Genomic DNA, 15338 nt, shown 5'->3' with positions numbered 1-15338 from the left:
ATTCCAAAAACATGCTAGGTTAATTGGCGACTCCAAATTGTCCATAGGTATGAATGTGAGTGTGAATGGTTGTTTGTCGATATGTGCCCTGTGATTGGCTGGTGACCAGTCCAGGGTGTACCCTGAATTAATCTATCAAGATGGATATTTTCAAATGCATGATGACTTTCAAGAATCCCAAGTCCAGACATCTGAGTTGCATGAAAAGCGTGGCGTCTCTATAAAATGGGTGGCGTCCCGTAAGCTGTTAGACTTCTTCATCTGCAAGCGTAGGCTGGCAATCATCTTGCTGAGCTGGACAATCTCCTGCTTCTGGTTGGCGATGCAGCGCTTGATATTGACCAGCGGGGCTCCGTCCGACATGCTGCTGCTCCTCTCCTCCGTCTCGTGCTTCACCCGCTTCAGCTCATCGTCCATGTCTGCCAAAAGGCGGGCCTTCTCTGTCAGGTTCTCACTTGCCTGCCGGTACTGTTCCTTCACCTGGCTGAGCTGGGCCTGAGCACCACGGTACTCCTGGACGAGTTGCTCCAGCTGGTTGTTGATGTACTTCTCTCGACTGCGGACTTTTTCCAAAGTCTTCCCGATATCCTCACGTAGTTTCTCCAGGTATCCTTTGGCCTCTCTGAAGGAGGATGAGATGGCGTCTCGGTGTTGGTGCATTTGCTCCACATGGACCCTCCAGTCCTTGTTGTCGTTCTTGATGGTGACTCTGAGCTGAGGAAGGACTCGCTCCACCTCCAGATACCACTCAGACGCCTCCACTGTAGGCTGCAGGATCTCTGTATTCACAGAGGAGACCTCGCTTTGAGTTGTGCGTAACTTCAAGGCCTCCAGGTCCATCACGTTCTCATCATCATCATCCGGCTCCTCGATTGTCTCGTCCTCCACGTTGCTGAGGTTGAATTCCACGTCGTCCACCATTACAAGTGGTTCCTCTGTAGTTTCTGGTGGATATTTTGGGCTCCTGAAGGAGAACCCTCTTTTCTTCAGAGCCTCCTCAGCCAATCTATCCAGCACGAAGCAGACGTGTTCGCCTGAGCCGGACAACAGCTTTGAGGGCGGGAAATCCACACGGACGCCAAACGCCCGTAGTTCTGCAAGGATGTCAGACATGGTGGCACTGGGCTCGCTGTACTCCACATTTTCATCAAACGACCTGCCCGCAGCATTGATGAGCCAGGCGGCGATGATGGTGAACATGTAGAACTGCTCCCCCGGGTTCGACTCCAGGTAGGGACTGGACACAAAGTAATGTCTGGATAGGTTTCTCATGTTGTGTTTGGCCAGGACCTCATCTTCATAGTTTAGAATGACCAACTTCTCCAGCAAACACTCCATGGCCACAAATGGCTGGTAGGCTACTCCGGGCCCGCGGTCGGCCTCGTCGCCGCGGCGATGGGCCATGCGTGCCGGTGGACAGTACGATCCGCTAGGTTGACGGCACACACCTCACAAATGGCGGCAACAGAGGCGAAAAGGCCTGTCATCTCTCTTGAGAAGCGTACTGTGGTGGCGCTGTGTTGTGGCGTGTTGCGTCATGATGTCTACAGAGCGGGTGTCGCCTCTGTGGAGAGGTTGCAGCGGGGCCCATGGTGATGTCATCAAAGTGCATGTCACCTCTGTGGAGGAGTGTTGTGGTGCTGGCGTTTATGATGTCACAGTGCTTGTCATCTCTGCTTGGGATGCCTAATACATTCAAATACATTCAAAATGCAGCCAGCTAGCATCAGGCTTCATGCGCTATGCAATACAATTAGCGATACATGGCTCATGATAATGATAATATTTTGATGCGGCAATAGGGTGAGACAAAAATTAAAAAATTCTAATTTAACCACAGTACAAAGAGCAATACTGTAATTCACAACAATGACAATATTTTAGTGCAATGTAACTGTAAACTTCTCAAGTTGATCAAGTGGGTATATTAAAAAGCAAGTTTAGTGGGTTATTGATGTCTATTGACTTTTCATCATTGTTCATCATAGTTGTAACAATTTTTGGATTATTTTTATTATTAAATTTTACAGACTTCATTGCTTCTTGTAGAGTGCTGTATCATTCCATCTGTTGTTTTCTGAAATCCGCAGTTTTTGTGCTTTTATTGTCAATTTACAATTTATTAGCCCACTTTTCCCCCACTAAGTGTAACATTTACATATCATTTTATGGATTGCATGTGTCTAATCTTGTGCATTAAAAAACAAGAAATTATAGGTGACCAAATCAAAAATCAGTTTCTTCTTGTTAAGCCCTACCTTGAAGTTTTTAGACGTGCTTTTAGTTTGTGTGTGTCTAGTCTTGTGCATTAAAAAACAAGAACTTGAGACCGTGTCTGAACAATTAAATTGGTTAATTGGAATAAATTGCAACATGAAATATCAATTCGGACAATGTTAGCAGATGTAGATGTCAAAACAAAACAAAAACATTTTATTCTAACAAAAGGAAAGAATTATCACACTACTACTAGAAAAAGTAGCCACAAAACACTTCAACATGTGGTCAAAACGAGGTACAGCATTCAAGACTTAGTGAAGTATAATAAAATACAGTACAGACATATTTCAAAGATGAAAAAAGACAGCTGTTGCTCCAATTTATTGAATTCTTTAAATGGATAAGTGTTAATATGCCAAAGTTGCACAATGTTGAACGTTCATAAATGAAAAGAATATAACGGTATAGTTAGTACCCACTGTAGCTTGGTTAATATTTGGGCTGTCAAACTTAATGATGTGTGACGGAATGACGGAGGCTTCCTTTAACTTCCTTTAAATTTGTTTGATGCGTGATTAACGTACGCTCCCCCTGTTTGACCCCCGGCCCACACTGTAGTTTGATTAAAGGACGGTAACTGTAGCCACAAGCTGAAACAAATATTGATGGGAAATGGAGAAAGAAAAGAGTATTTAGATTGGAAAAGTTAGCTTCAAAACCCTGGCAGATGGCTCTTGTAGCAAGACCAAAGTTATTTATATCTACTGTCGCTGTGTTTGACTTATCACGGATTACATGGCCTGCCAGAGACTAGAGCAGTACAGGTATTGTTTTTATTGTCATATACAGTGCTACCTTGGCATAAGAGTGGCCCAACTAGGGTTAGGCAATATTTTTTATATACTGGTATAGATTCTTCCAATGATACAAAAATGACTTATACCAATTTAAATTATAAAGCTGAGTTGATGGCTGCGCAGCCGTGGGCAGCACTTCAAATAGTCAGCAAACTGTTCTGATCTTGTCAGTGTCGTCAAGAAAAATGGTTCAAATCTCTAGTATCAACAGCAGAGCTGTTCTTTCCAGTCAGAAAAATTATATTATTTACTCATTCATTTTCTACCGCTTATTCTACCATCATTCCTGCTCTACATCACCAAATAGGAGAACCTTTGATGGTATATTTGCGGTATATCCTCCTCATCCTCGTTGAGAAATAATGAACAGTAAATTGAACAGTAAAAAAATATCTGCACTGTGCGCCTTTCAGCCAGTTTACCATTATGCAGGCTTTGCTTCGCTGCGCCCCGAATAGACCAGGTCGGAGTTGGCGAGTGTAACGCACTACTGGGGCTAGTAGGTGCTGACTCCAGCCAATTGAGTAGTGCACTTTAGCATCAGAAGATGGTTCGACTACTGGAGCCTCAGGGTGTTAATAAAAAGGACAAGATACGATTGCTTTTCATAGTTATAATTATTTATATATACACACAAAAATAAAGCCTTAGTTATGCAGGTTTTTATAGGTTATATAGATACTTGGACTAGTATAAATAGATGTGGCTTGATCATATGCAATACAACACACTTTTCAACAACAATTTCAGCCGGGATTCAGTCCAGGGTGAGAAGCAGTGTCCTTAATATCCATGATCCAGTCCACGAGTAAGGAAACTGATGGGGGGATAGTATCCAAAAGGAAGAGGGTTAGATTATTCCTACCGCGAAGCGGGGTGTGGGTATCTCACCATCATGTGTGTCGCCTTCAAGTGTAGATTCACTTAATTCACAGCAGGTGAAAAAATCTGACCGTTGAGTGGATGTTACCAGCAACTCCAGTCATGGAATTTGTGTAGTGGTTTAGATAGATTCAGCATTAGAAGCCAATAAAGCACGCCAGCCACGGTGACGGGCAGCAGCTGCAGCAGCAAGAGAGGAGGAATGACAGCATGACCCCGGAACTTCAAGAAGGTTGTGACCTGCCGCTCCAAGACGACAAGACGACACTTTCTCCTCCGAACCCCATGTACGTTGTAAACATGGACCAGGCTGACAGTGGATGACTGGCTGACTGGAGCAAGAATGAAGTATCTTCCTTTCCAAGGGCAAAGTAGAAAGCATTACTCAAACCATTGAATGATGTATGCTTTTCAGGAATGGATGACCTAGTCTGGTATAATACAGTCTGTCTGGTGCTACTCGGGTACGGGCAGTTCTGCTTTGGGGCTCAGTGGTTCTGATTCAACAGGGGAGTCATTGATAGAAAGCTCCAGATTCTCAGATCCAGGGGAGTTGATTCCCTCAACACTGGGGTTTTTATCAAAGTCAGTTTGGTTCAGCTCTTCAGGTTCAGGAAGATCTCCTTGGTCCACTGCCAAATGTTCCCATTGTCAGATCCAGGGGAGTTGATTCCCTCAACACTGGGGTTTTTATTAAGGTCAGTTTGGTTCAGCTCTTCAGGTTCAGGAAGATCTCCTTGGTCCACTGCCAAATGTTCCCATTGTCAGATCCAGGGGAGTTGATTCCCTCAACATTGGGGTTTTTATCAAGGTCAGTTTGGTTCAGCTCTTCAAGTTCAGGAAGATCTCCTTGGTCCACTTCCAAATGTTCCCATCGTCAGTTGATTCCCTCAACACTGTTTTTTTTTTTTTTACCAAGGTCAGTTTGGTTCAGCTCTTCAGTTTCAGGAAGATCTCATTGGTCCACTGCCAAATGTTCCCATTGTCAGATCCAGGGGAGTTGATTCCCTCAACACTGGGTTTTTTTTATCAAGGCCAACCGCCCTTGGGACATCTTTAGTCAGGAATGATGGGGACTGCGCAGGAATGGCAGTTTGGTCGATGGATGGAACAGGCTCAGCAGTATCTCAATAACAGGTGTGAACGTTCTGATGGAACCTGCAAAGGTTCATCACCTGATGAATCTTCATCAGCAATTTCAGGGGACGGCACAGGCACAGGCACAGGTCTCTTCTAAATTGGTGTTGGTCTGCTTTGCGCAGGTAGGTAGCTACATGACAGCAAGATAGCTTAATAGCTTGACTTGGGCCCCAGGTCTTACTGTGTGCACAGGTGCCAGGTCTCTTCACGACGATGTACACCTTGGGCTTCCATTTATCTGCTAGCTTGTGCTTCCCTCTCAGTCGCACGTTCTTCACCAGGACTCTGTTTCCAATGTTCAACTCTGATATAGCAACTCTTGATCAAATCTGGTCTTGTTACGATTCATTACCTTAGAAGAGTTCTCGGATGCCAATTTGTAGCCATCTTCCAGGTGAGATTTCAATTTCTGCACATACTGGGAATGTGAGTTTGGTCTGTCTCCATTCAATGGCAGGCCAAAAGCCAGGTCCACTGGAAGATGGGGATGGCGGCCAAACAAGAGCTCATAAGGTGAGAATCCAGTTTTACGGAATTGTACGCATGTACAGGAGGCTTGACAATGTCCTTCCAATGTTTTTTTCTTCTTGAGTCAGTGTTCCTAGCATGTCCAGTAAGGTTCGGTTGAACCATTCAACGGATTTTCCTCTGGGATGGTAGGGAGTGGTTCTTATCTTGTGGATCCCTATCATTTCACAAATGTCTCGAATGGTTCTCGATTCAAAGTTAGGGCCTTGATCACTGTGAAGCCTTGTTGGTATGTCATAAAGAAGAGGAAGTGATCCCATAAGCAACAGTCGTGACTTTTTGGTTTGGCGTAGGCACAGCAATGGTATACTTTGTGAAGTGATCTGTTATTACGTATTATTAAGTATATCTTTGACACGGCCATCTGGTTCCACAGACAAGAAATCCATGCACACCAATACCAAAGGGCGTTATGTTTTGATGTTGACAAGAGGTGCAACATGCGCTGGTAAAAACTTGCATCTCAAATTAGACCTTGTTGACCACGTCGGTAGACATTTTTGGCCAGTAGAATCGGGAGCGGACCAAGTCCAGAGTTCTCTGAATTCCCATGTGACCCATTCGGTTGTGAAGTTGTTGTAATACTTCTGTTCGATATTCCTCTGGTAGCACCAATTGGTACAGAAGATCACTGCCCGCCTGTCGCCTCCTGACGAGAAGGTTGTTATGGAGCTCCAACTTATTGTGTTCACTCAGAAGAAGAGCCAGGTCTGGAAGTTCCTCCCTCAGGGATGGTGGTGGTGATGTTCCATCCTCTAACTGGATGGAACCATTGACCACTGACAACAAGTACATTCACCAGAAAGAAAATGTCATTTATGAAAGGTGTTTGTACATCATCACTCTTTCATCTTCTATGGCTTCCTATTGGAGGATGCTCCTTTGTGCCGTTATACCTGCCTTTGTGACACATGCCTTGTTGCGAGGATGACGCACACCCGCACAGCAGTCATTAGACAGTGATACACATGTGCAGAATTAAAAGCACAGACAGAACGCGACCATCGGTATGGAGCGAGAACTATCAGCAGTGGTATACCTGATGAAGATGCTTGTGACCAAGCGAAAGGTGTCAGAGATTGAGCTTTTCACTGAGAAGCTGGCTAATGCTCTAAAAGAGAAGTTCCAGGGACACTGGTATCCAGATAACCCCAGCAAAGGACAAGCATACAGGTACAACTCTTTCCGAAACGTCCACTCAACACCACACACTTCATCAGAACTGTGGCCATCATATAGTAGGTTTACATAACATCACCATTGTGTACGTTTTACCATCCACTCAACACCACACACTTACTTCATCAGAACTGTGGCCATCATATAGTAGGTTTACATAACATCACCATCGTGTACGTTTTACTGTTAAAGTGGACCCACTATGCTCATTTTTGGCACTTTGTACTGAGTGAACTCCTAGATCAGGGGTGCTCATTAAGTCGATCGCGAGCTACCGGTCGATCGCGGAGGTGGTACTGGTCGATCGCTGGTCGATCGCGGCGTGACATTAAAAAAATATCATCCCAGCATCAATGCCGTCACTTGATTGATATACAGGGCAGCCATTCAGATGACAACTGAATGTTGCCCTTCGGGCGACCAATCAAATCAAACAACGTCTCTAAGTGCAGCAGAACTTACGATGTCAGCCTATCATCCATCCCCGTTACTTGATTGACATACAGGACAACCAATCAGATGACAACTGAATTTTGACCTTTAGGTCACCGCTCATGCGTAAACAACGATGCAAAGTGCTAAGCTAGTCGGCGAATTGCGAGATTTTAAAGCCCTCGCTAAAGTTTATGGTCACTAAAATGAGTGAAGAAGCTGGACCAAGTAAAAAGGCAAAAACATATCACTTCCATACGGATATGGAATATTATACGGATATTGTGATACGGATATTATCCATGACTGATAAACATTTGGAAGTGTGCTTGAGGCTGGCTATCAGCAGCTACTGTCCGGACTATGCATCCCTGGCTGGTTCAATTCAGTGCAAGTCATCAAAGTAAACTCAGGTAATTACAAAAAATGTTAATAGTTAATTATGTGTGTTTTGCAATATTGGCTCATTTGGTTATGTAAGATACATCAACATACATTGTACGTACAAATAATCCTTAATACATTTGAAAATAAATAGATGTTTTGCATTTTTGTAGTGGGTAGATCATTTTGACTCGGTCATTTTAAAAGTAGCTTGCATGCTGAAAAAGTGTGAGCACCCCTGTCCTAGATCTTTAAGAATCTGCACCTATCACAGCTGTATTTTCTTATAAAACGGTCTGTTTTAATTAATTGCACCCACGACCTGCCTCCAGGAACGGCCACTCCACTGTGATTGGTCCCACTCAGCTTGTATAGCTAAAAGCTTGTACCTATGAACGCCCATATAAGGAAGGCTGGCTCATTATGATGTCACAGGGAGTGTTAGAAAAAACTGTCTGAAACAGAGCATTCAGAGCCATCCCAAAAAACGTCTTTCAGGGCTCCCTTCCAAATGCGCAAACCTCATTATCTGAAACTTTGGCATCATTTAACACAAGAATACAACATTTGAACTACTTTTATAGGTCAGAAACGTGACGAAAACGAAAAAGCATAAGCCCCCTTTAATACATGAATACATGTATACATGAATTTCGTGTATTAAAGGGGACCTATGATGCTTTTTCATGGTAAATCTGCTCTTTTGTGATGTCAAGAAGGAGCGGACTTCCTTATATGGGTGTGGCTGTAAGCCAGATAACCACCCTGCCCTTCCCCAAGCTCTGCTTCCCCCGCCCTCCCCCAAGCTCTGCTTTACTCGCTAGCAATGGCTCGTACGGGAAAGCCACATTTGTTTCCAATTCCTAAAGAGGCCACCATCAGGCACAAGTGGTTGGAGTTCCTGATTCCCTACCAGCAAGAGAAATGCATTTTAATTTGTAGTGTTTTTTTTACTATTTACATTTATAGGTCAGAAACGTGGAAAAATTCCATAAGCCCCCTTTAATACATGAATACATGTATACATTAAGTTTGTGTATTAAAGGGGATGCGTTAACATGAGCATTGTGTGCTTTTTTTTTGTGTTTTTTTTTACTATTTACATTTTTTTTTTTCAAGATGCATTCGCGTCAACATGTGGAGCAGCTCTGATCCAGAAATCATGCGAGCCTGTCATGAGAGTGGGGTCAACTTCTGTGACCTTGGCCTGCCGCCCATCCTCACCTTGTGGGTGGACCCCGGTGAGGTGTCTTGCAGGTCAGACTTGTCTTTTAAATTGGTATTATTTGCCTTATTAATGTCCTGATAGATGGAATGCTGTGTTGGCAGGAAGGTCAGAGTGGGAATCACGTTTTGGGCATCTCTGTATGTGAGTTTGCATGTTCTCACCTTGCATGTCTGCGATCCTCAGGCTTCCTCACACATTCCCTCTGCTTTTCGCCTGAAGTCCAGCTGGGACTGACCCTGTGACCTTAATGAGAACATACGGTATAAAAACATGGATGGATGGATCCTCCTTATAGCCATGACTTTCTTTGGTGTAAATGAATATTTTATGGCATGTCTTCTGCTGGTGACATTGGTATTTAGTGCGGCCTGAATAATTCTTTTATCCCTCATCTTTGATAAAGTCCTCCATCCAGTGGCGGTTCTGGCTCGAATTTGGGCTGCACAGTGACCGAGTGGTTAGCACGTTGGCCACACAGTCAGTTATACATTGACACAAAAGTTTACTTTAAAAAGAAGCAAAAAATATTAAACACAAAAAAAAGGGAAAAAATGTATTTTGCAGTGCACAAATCCTTCAAGTGCAACACTTGCCAGACCCCCCACTTCCTCTCCCCACCTCAACAAACTTCAACTTTTACACAATAAAAAAAAATTAACAGCACTGTTATCATCCAGTTCCAGACCAGTCCAGGGTGTACCCCGCCTCTCGCCCGAAGACAGCTGGGATAGGCTCCAGCAACCCCCATGACCCTCGTGACGAAAGCGGTAGAAAATGAATGAATGAATGAATGTTTGAATACTGGCTATTAGTAAAAAAATACATATGCCTATTTGTAAACGTTATTTTTTGCCTGAATTAAGCATTTTCAAGCATAAAAATGACAAAATTAAGTAAAATACAAATGTGAGGCATTCAGAAGATGCATTCAAAGACATGATGCGTGCTATGTAGTGTTTGACACTGGTCACTTGGTGTCATTATATCCGGTTAAATGCCAGACTTGTTCACCTAAACAAAAGACTTTTATTGTAGGTTTGAATGATCTCACAACAGGCACAATAATATCATGGTAATAATAAAATAATAATAATAAACATGGGCGACTGCTGTGTTAACCCAACTCTGAACTCTTGACATCAGTGCCTGTCCTCCACACCTCCAGGACACATTTATTGCAGCATGCACAATAATTAGCATATTTATGTCTTAAATTGCTTATTTTCTCTGATTATGTCTACGATATATTGGGACAAGGTAATTATAGGCGGTTTGTTTGATATCCAGAATGCTGTAATAATGTTAAACCCAGTATTTGGAAGGACTTACAGGTTTTCTCTGCTCTTAAAGGGGACCTATTATGCTTTTTAAATATGATATAATATATAATATAATATATAATATAATATAATGTTAGCAACTATTAGCAACTCCTATACCCACTAAATGAGAAAGTGGGGTTCGTTTGTGGTTAGGAAGCACTTTAGGAGTGTGACCAATCACAGCGGGCCATGGGTGGAATAAATTAAAACAGACCTTTGGTGGGAAGCACAAATCCAAGGAAATACAGCTGGAATAGGTGCAGATTCTGCAAGATCTAGAAAGTTTTCTGTGTGGGTTATTGTGTGTAGCTGTCCAACTCGAGACAAAGGGTCGAAAAACGAGCATAATAGGTCTCCTTTAACTACAAAAACATTTGATTTCAGTGAATCCTACTTCACAGAAATGGGCTTATTATGGTCTGGTATAGAAGGTGACTGCAATGATCGAAGGATTACTGTACTTTTCTGATGAAAAGAGCAAGTATTTTTTTAAATAAATTACATTTACACAGCAGTTACCTGGATTTTTTTATATTCCATCTCAGTTTTGAAAGTTTTGTCAGTCATATTGTAAATGAGAAGTAGTTTTTTTACACATGTATTTTTACATTTTGAAGCTTTTATTACGTCAACCATTATCTTTTTCTATGAGAAAGTAGGAATGTCCACAACAGATGACATTTTAAAAATGACGTTTTCACCAAAACCACCAGAAACTGTTGATTAAACACTTACTGCTTTAAAAGAAACCACTAATTTTCCGCCTTTAAATACCCAATAAATTGGATTTCATGGTGTCTTGTGGTTGGTATGGCAGCAATTTTTCTCTTGATTTCTCAGGAAAGCCCAGGCTGTCCTCTGCAGCGCACAACAAATGCACTGCTACATTTTGGGTTTTGACTGTTGTACCCTTAAAATTTTGCTGAATTCTAACTTTTTGCCAACATGTCCTCTGAACAGGATCGGAGAGAACAGTCCTTCCTTTTTGGTGGCTAAGTTCTCGCAGACAGACGACAAAGAAAAAGACACACGGTCAGCAAAAAAGAAGTCTCGTGCTGTGAGGAACAATAGTAGTTTCATCTGTTCGGGCGTGCCTTCAACGTCAGGTATTACATGATGCATTTTATTTAGTATTGTGTAAGTCATTGATGATAACAACTGAATTTTGTGTTGTTTTTTTTGTAGCCTGAACTATACACTACATGAATGTCACAAGGACAGGACACTCTTGTTTGCCTGAGGCCTTCCAACATAAAGAAATGAATTAATCTCATTTCTGCTGCACATTGTAGTAAACTTAGATTTGTAACAGAGTTTGATTCCGATACTGTACATAGATATCCAGTCTTCATTTGTTTCAAATTGCTTTACAAGTTACAACTTTTGTTATAAAATACTTTGTCTATTTGACTCTTGGTTGAATTTTTGTATCTGAATAAATCAGTGGCAAAAACACCCACATGAGTGCACTCCATCCACACACTCGAGTGTTGAGACAACAACAGCCACACAGACGTTACTAAGAGTGATTTATTCCTAATAATGACATTGTAATAGCAAAACAACATTAAATGGTACAAATGATCGGAAAACAACAGTTGAATCTCTGCGCTTGTGCACATGACTATCCTGGAAGTTCTTTTTTCCCCCGCATGCCCCCTTGTCACATGGGGGCAAATCACACACCACATGAAAAGCAGAAAAATGTGTACGAAACATGACTAGTGTGGAAGTGAAACTGCTCTCAAACATCTTGAGACACACCTCATAATTGGTACAGTTCCTGTAAGAAGAGGGAGCAAGGGCGTGGTCTCAATTGGAGCACTTTCATACTTAGTGTTTGACAGTATGTATGTTCACACTTATACTAAGTACGTCAAAATGCAGTGCACTGTCAGTACCCGGATCTAACTCAAGTGCACAGCAAATTCACACAATGATGTAATCAAAACACATTTTTTTAATTTATGCAAATCCTGCCTATTTGTGCTTTTTTCCTTCCAAAAATATGCATTTCTTCACTTCCTGCATGTGTAGCAGTATATTTGAGTCTTAACGCAATCAGTGCAGTCAAGCAGTGCCTACAGAGATATATCTAACACATGTATCAAAAATATTCATCGTCTTCAGTGTGCAATTGTATCAAAATAGGATGTTGTTAATAATTCCCAGTCCCAGGATGAAATAACCCTGTGGAAAATAAGATGCTTGTGGTCACATTGAACAACAACAACTCGCCGTGTAAAACACTCATGTGAAAGGATCATATGTACAGAGTGGAGATGAAGTTCTATTTACACATTTACATCAAACCTGATCCACTGCGGGTTAGGCCTAATATAGGCCAAATATGTCCACTTGCTGTACCTGCCCTCCTTCATCAACCAGCCCATGTTAAAAATGAGGAGGGGGGGGTGTGCTGTTAACACAAATAAATACAACCCCATGAGGATTTGAAATCATTTAGAAAAATGAAGGCTTGCGAGGACCACAACGTAATAATGGGCAAGAGTATTGAAATAAAAGTAAAGAATGAAATACTGCCCTCTGGTGGATGCTTTGCATTTGCGGCAATGGCAGGGATGTCCAAACTGTGGCTCGAAGTTAATTTAGCCTGGAGCTCATTTATTGGCCTTTAAGAAATAAATAATTGTATTATTGATATTAAGACATATTAAATATCAAAGTGTTTGAGGATTGATATTTGCAGATTTTCTGCTTTAAAGTGTAAATAATGGAAATTTACATAGGGGGAACAGTGATAAAGCTGAGAATCTAGCAGAGGACGCTTTATCACAAGTCAATTGATTCCACTGCGTATAATAAGATAGAAGGGGTTTTTATATCCCTGCAAATGTTTCTTAATTTCAAAAACTTAATTCAAAATACTTTTTAGGTGTGAGCGGCATATTATAGGGTTTAGGCCAGGGGTGTCAAACAAACCATTTTATAAAGTATGCCATGACCGAACTGGAGAACTCTTGGCTTCATGAGAGAACACACTGAAACAGATTCCTTTCTCACTTCAGTAGCCACTCTGTATTCATTCATTCATTCATTTTCTACTGCTTATCCTCACAAGGGTTGCGGGGTGCTGGAGCCTATCCCAGCTGTCTTCAGGCGAGAGGCGGAGTACACCCTGGACTGGTGGCCAGCCAATCACAGGGCACATATAGACAAACAACCATTCACACTCACATTCATACCTATGGACAATTTGGAGTCCCCAATTAATCTAGCATGTTTTTGGAATGTGGGAGGAAACCCATGCATGCACGGGAATTGAACTCGGGCCTCCTAGCTGTGAGGCCTACCACCCCACCGCCGTGCAGCCCCTAATGTAGAATTCATTCATTCATTCATTCATTTTCTACCGCTTTTTCCTCACGAGGGTCGCAGGGGTGCTGGAGCCTATCCCAGCTGTCTTCAGGCGAGAGGCAGGGTACACCCTGGACTGGTGGCCAGCCAATCACAGGGCACATATAGACAAACAACCATTCACACTCACATTCATACCTATGGACAATTTGGAGTCGCCAATTAACCTAGCATGTTTTTGGAATGTGGGAGGAAACCCGGAGTACCCGGAGAAAACCCACGCATGCACGGGGAGAACATGCAAACTCCACACAGAGATGGCCGAGGGTGAATTGAACCCTGGTCTCCTAGCTGTCAGGTCTGCGCGCTAACCACTCGACCAGCGTGCCGCCTCTAAAGTATAATTATAAGATACATTTTTCAATAAAATTAACTGCTGTTTTAATTACAAATACGGGATGGCACTATAGTAATTGTGTTAAGCAAGCCAATTGTTTATATCAGCGCAGAGCAAGTGCAGCGAGCCACCTTGTGTTTTACCCGCGTCAATGAATGAATACATCTATTACAGCTTCCACACTTAACATTATGTGCTTTGGCACCCTCATTACGCCAATGCAGCTCTGTCAGAAAACAAGAAAAGTGGACGCAGATTGCCAAGTGTTCCAAAAGAAATGGTCATCCTCCTATTTATTCACATAAGTGAACGGGAAAGCTGTATGGTTTGGTGTGTTCACAGCACGTTGCAGTGCTGAAACAATAGTTTTGATGTCGACAATTAGAGTGAAAAAAATCCGAGAAGCATGTTTATTTTTGAACGTGGCTAGTCTTTGCCGTTAATACTCATTCTTCACACACACGGAACACACTTCTGTGACCGCCCTTCCAAATAAGAGCGCCTTTTGCCCCATGTCTGCGTAAACAAAACAATATCTCGCATATGCAGTTAGAATTGCATGGGTGACTACATCTTCCTTCATCGCAAGCACAGGCATTACAGTTTGTTGACGATTTAGTAGAAATCAAATGAGATAAGTTAGCCACTTTCTTACCAATAAATACATGTGCTTTACAATTTGTGAGAAGTGATTTTCATTATACGGTTTAAGGTTTGTAGCTTTTTATACAAGACTTTGCAGAATTTAAATTTTATATTGTCATATTGTGATACATCCAAAAAATATTGTGATATATGCTAAGGTCCATATGGCCTAACCCTATTTCAAATTATTAGTTTAATTAAAATCATGGATTATAATATATACCATGATTTTACTGATCCTGCCCACTTGGAAGTAGATTTTCCTCCATGTGGCCCCTGGGCTAAAATGAGTTTGACACCCCTGCTTTATGGGTGAGTCCAATTTGAATATAATTGGTATATCTAAAATAAAGGGTACGGTAATTTGCCTTGTCACCTCTAACACAAAGCAATGATTAGAATGCATACAGTCTGTTGAACTACATTTCATTGGTTTTAGAACGTTGTGGACGCCACATGCTTTCCATTTTTCTGTATTTGGACCTCAAAGGAAAAGTTTGGACACCCCCACTCAAGAAATTCATATTATTAAAAAAAAAAAAGTTGCGCACTTTGGTGTGGGTTGCTTAGCGTTCACACTATTCACGCTATTGTCATAGGACGTGGCAATATGGCTACCATCCCTTGGAGGAGGGAGCCATGAGGCAATGCCGTCACTGGATTTGGGAAAGTGAAGTATCCCGCAAGGAAGAGGAGAAGGAAGTGCTGGTTGGATGTTGCCATGGCAGCCATCAGCTGCTCAGGTAACTGCGGAGTTCTTTTGAGTTGACGCTCAGTACCACACCTGAATGGTTGCCTGGCGACAA

General features: G+C 42.2%; 3 protein-coding genes across 6 annotated transcripts in view; 1 reads left to right on the top strand and 2 right to left on the bottom strand.

Moving 5' to 3' along the window:
- Positions 1-168: 168 nt before the first annotated feature.
- LOC131124941 (intraflagellar transport protein 57 homolog) lies at positions 169-1404 on the bottom strand. The gene has a single exon (XM_058065945.1). It carries the CDS (start codon positions 1402-1404, stop codon positions 169-171), a length of 1236 nt encoding a protein of 411 aa, XP_057921928.1.
- A 5192-nt stretch (positions 1405-6596) lies between these two features.
- LOC131126030 (protein BTG3-like) lies at positions 6597-11582 on the top strand. Of its 2 annotated transcripts, XM_058068167.1 has the most exons (4): positions 6597-6800; positions 8742-8879; positions 11133-11278; positions 11358-11582. In XM_058068167.1, exons 1-4 carry the CDS (start codon positions 6637-6639, stop codon positions 11360-11362), a joined length of 453 nt encoding a protein of 150 aa, XP_057924150.1. In that variant the 5' UTR covers positions 6597-6636; the 3' UTR covers positions 11363-11582. The 2 variants fall into 2 exon arrangements, with proteins under 2 accessions (XP_057924150.1, XP_057924149.1); XM_058068166.1 differs by lacking the exon at positions 11358-11582 and having other exon boundaries at positions 11133-11328.
- sorcs2 (sortilin-related VPS10 domain containing receptor 2) overlaps positions 10894-15338 on the bottom strand; it is a 167772-nt gene continuing 163327 nt past the window's right edge. For all 3 annotated transcript variants that reach the window (XM_058068159.1, XM_058068160.1, XM_058068161.1), the window contains one exon: positions 10894-15328. Coding sequence is in view for 1 of the 3 variants with exons in the window: in XM_058068160.1 (XP_057924143.1) it covers positions 15264-15328 (65 nt within the window). In the remaining 2 variants the exon portion in view is untranslated. The remainder of the gene's footprint in view (positions 15329-15338) is intronic.

This window comes from Doryrhamphus excisus, chromosome 3 (assembly GCF_030265055.1).
Source record: "Doryrhamphus excisus isolate RoL2022-K1 chromosome 3, RoL_Dexc_1.0, whole genome shotgun sequence".
In the NCBI taxonomy this organism is placed as follows: domain Eukaryota; kingdom Metazoa; phylum Chordata; class Actinopteri; order Syngnathiformes; family Syngnathidae; genus Doryrhamphus; species Doryrhamphus excisus.
Note: the sequence above shows the minus strand (reverse complement) of the source record. Positions and strands in the feature narration are given on the sequence as shown.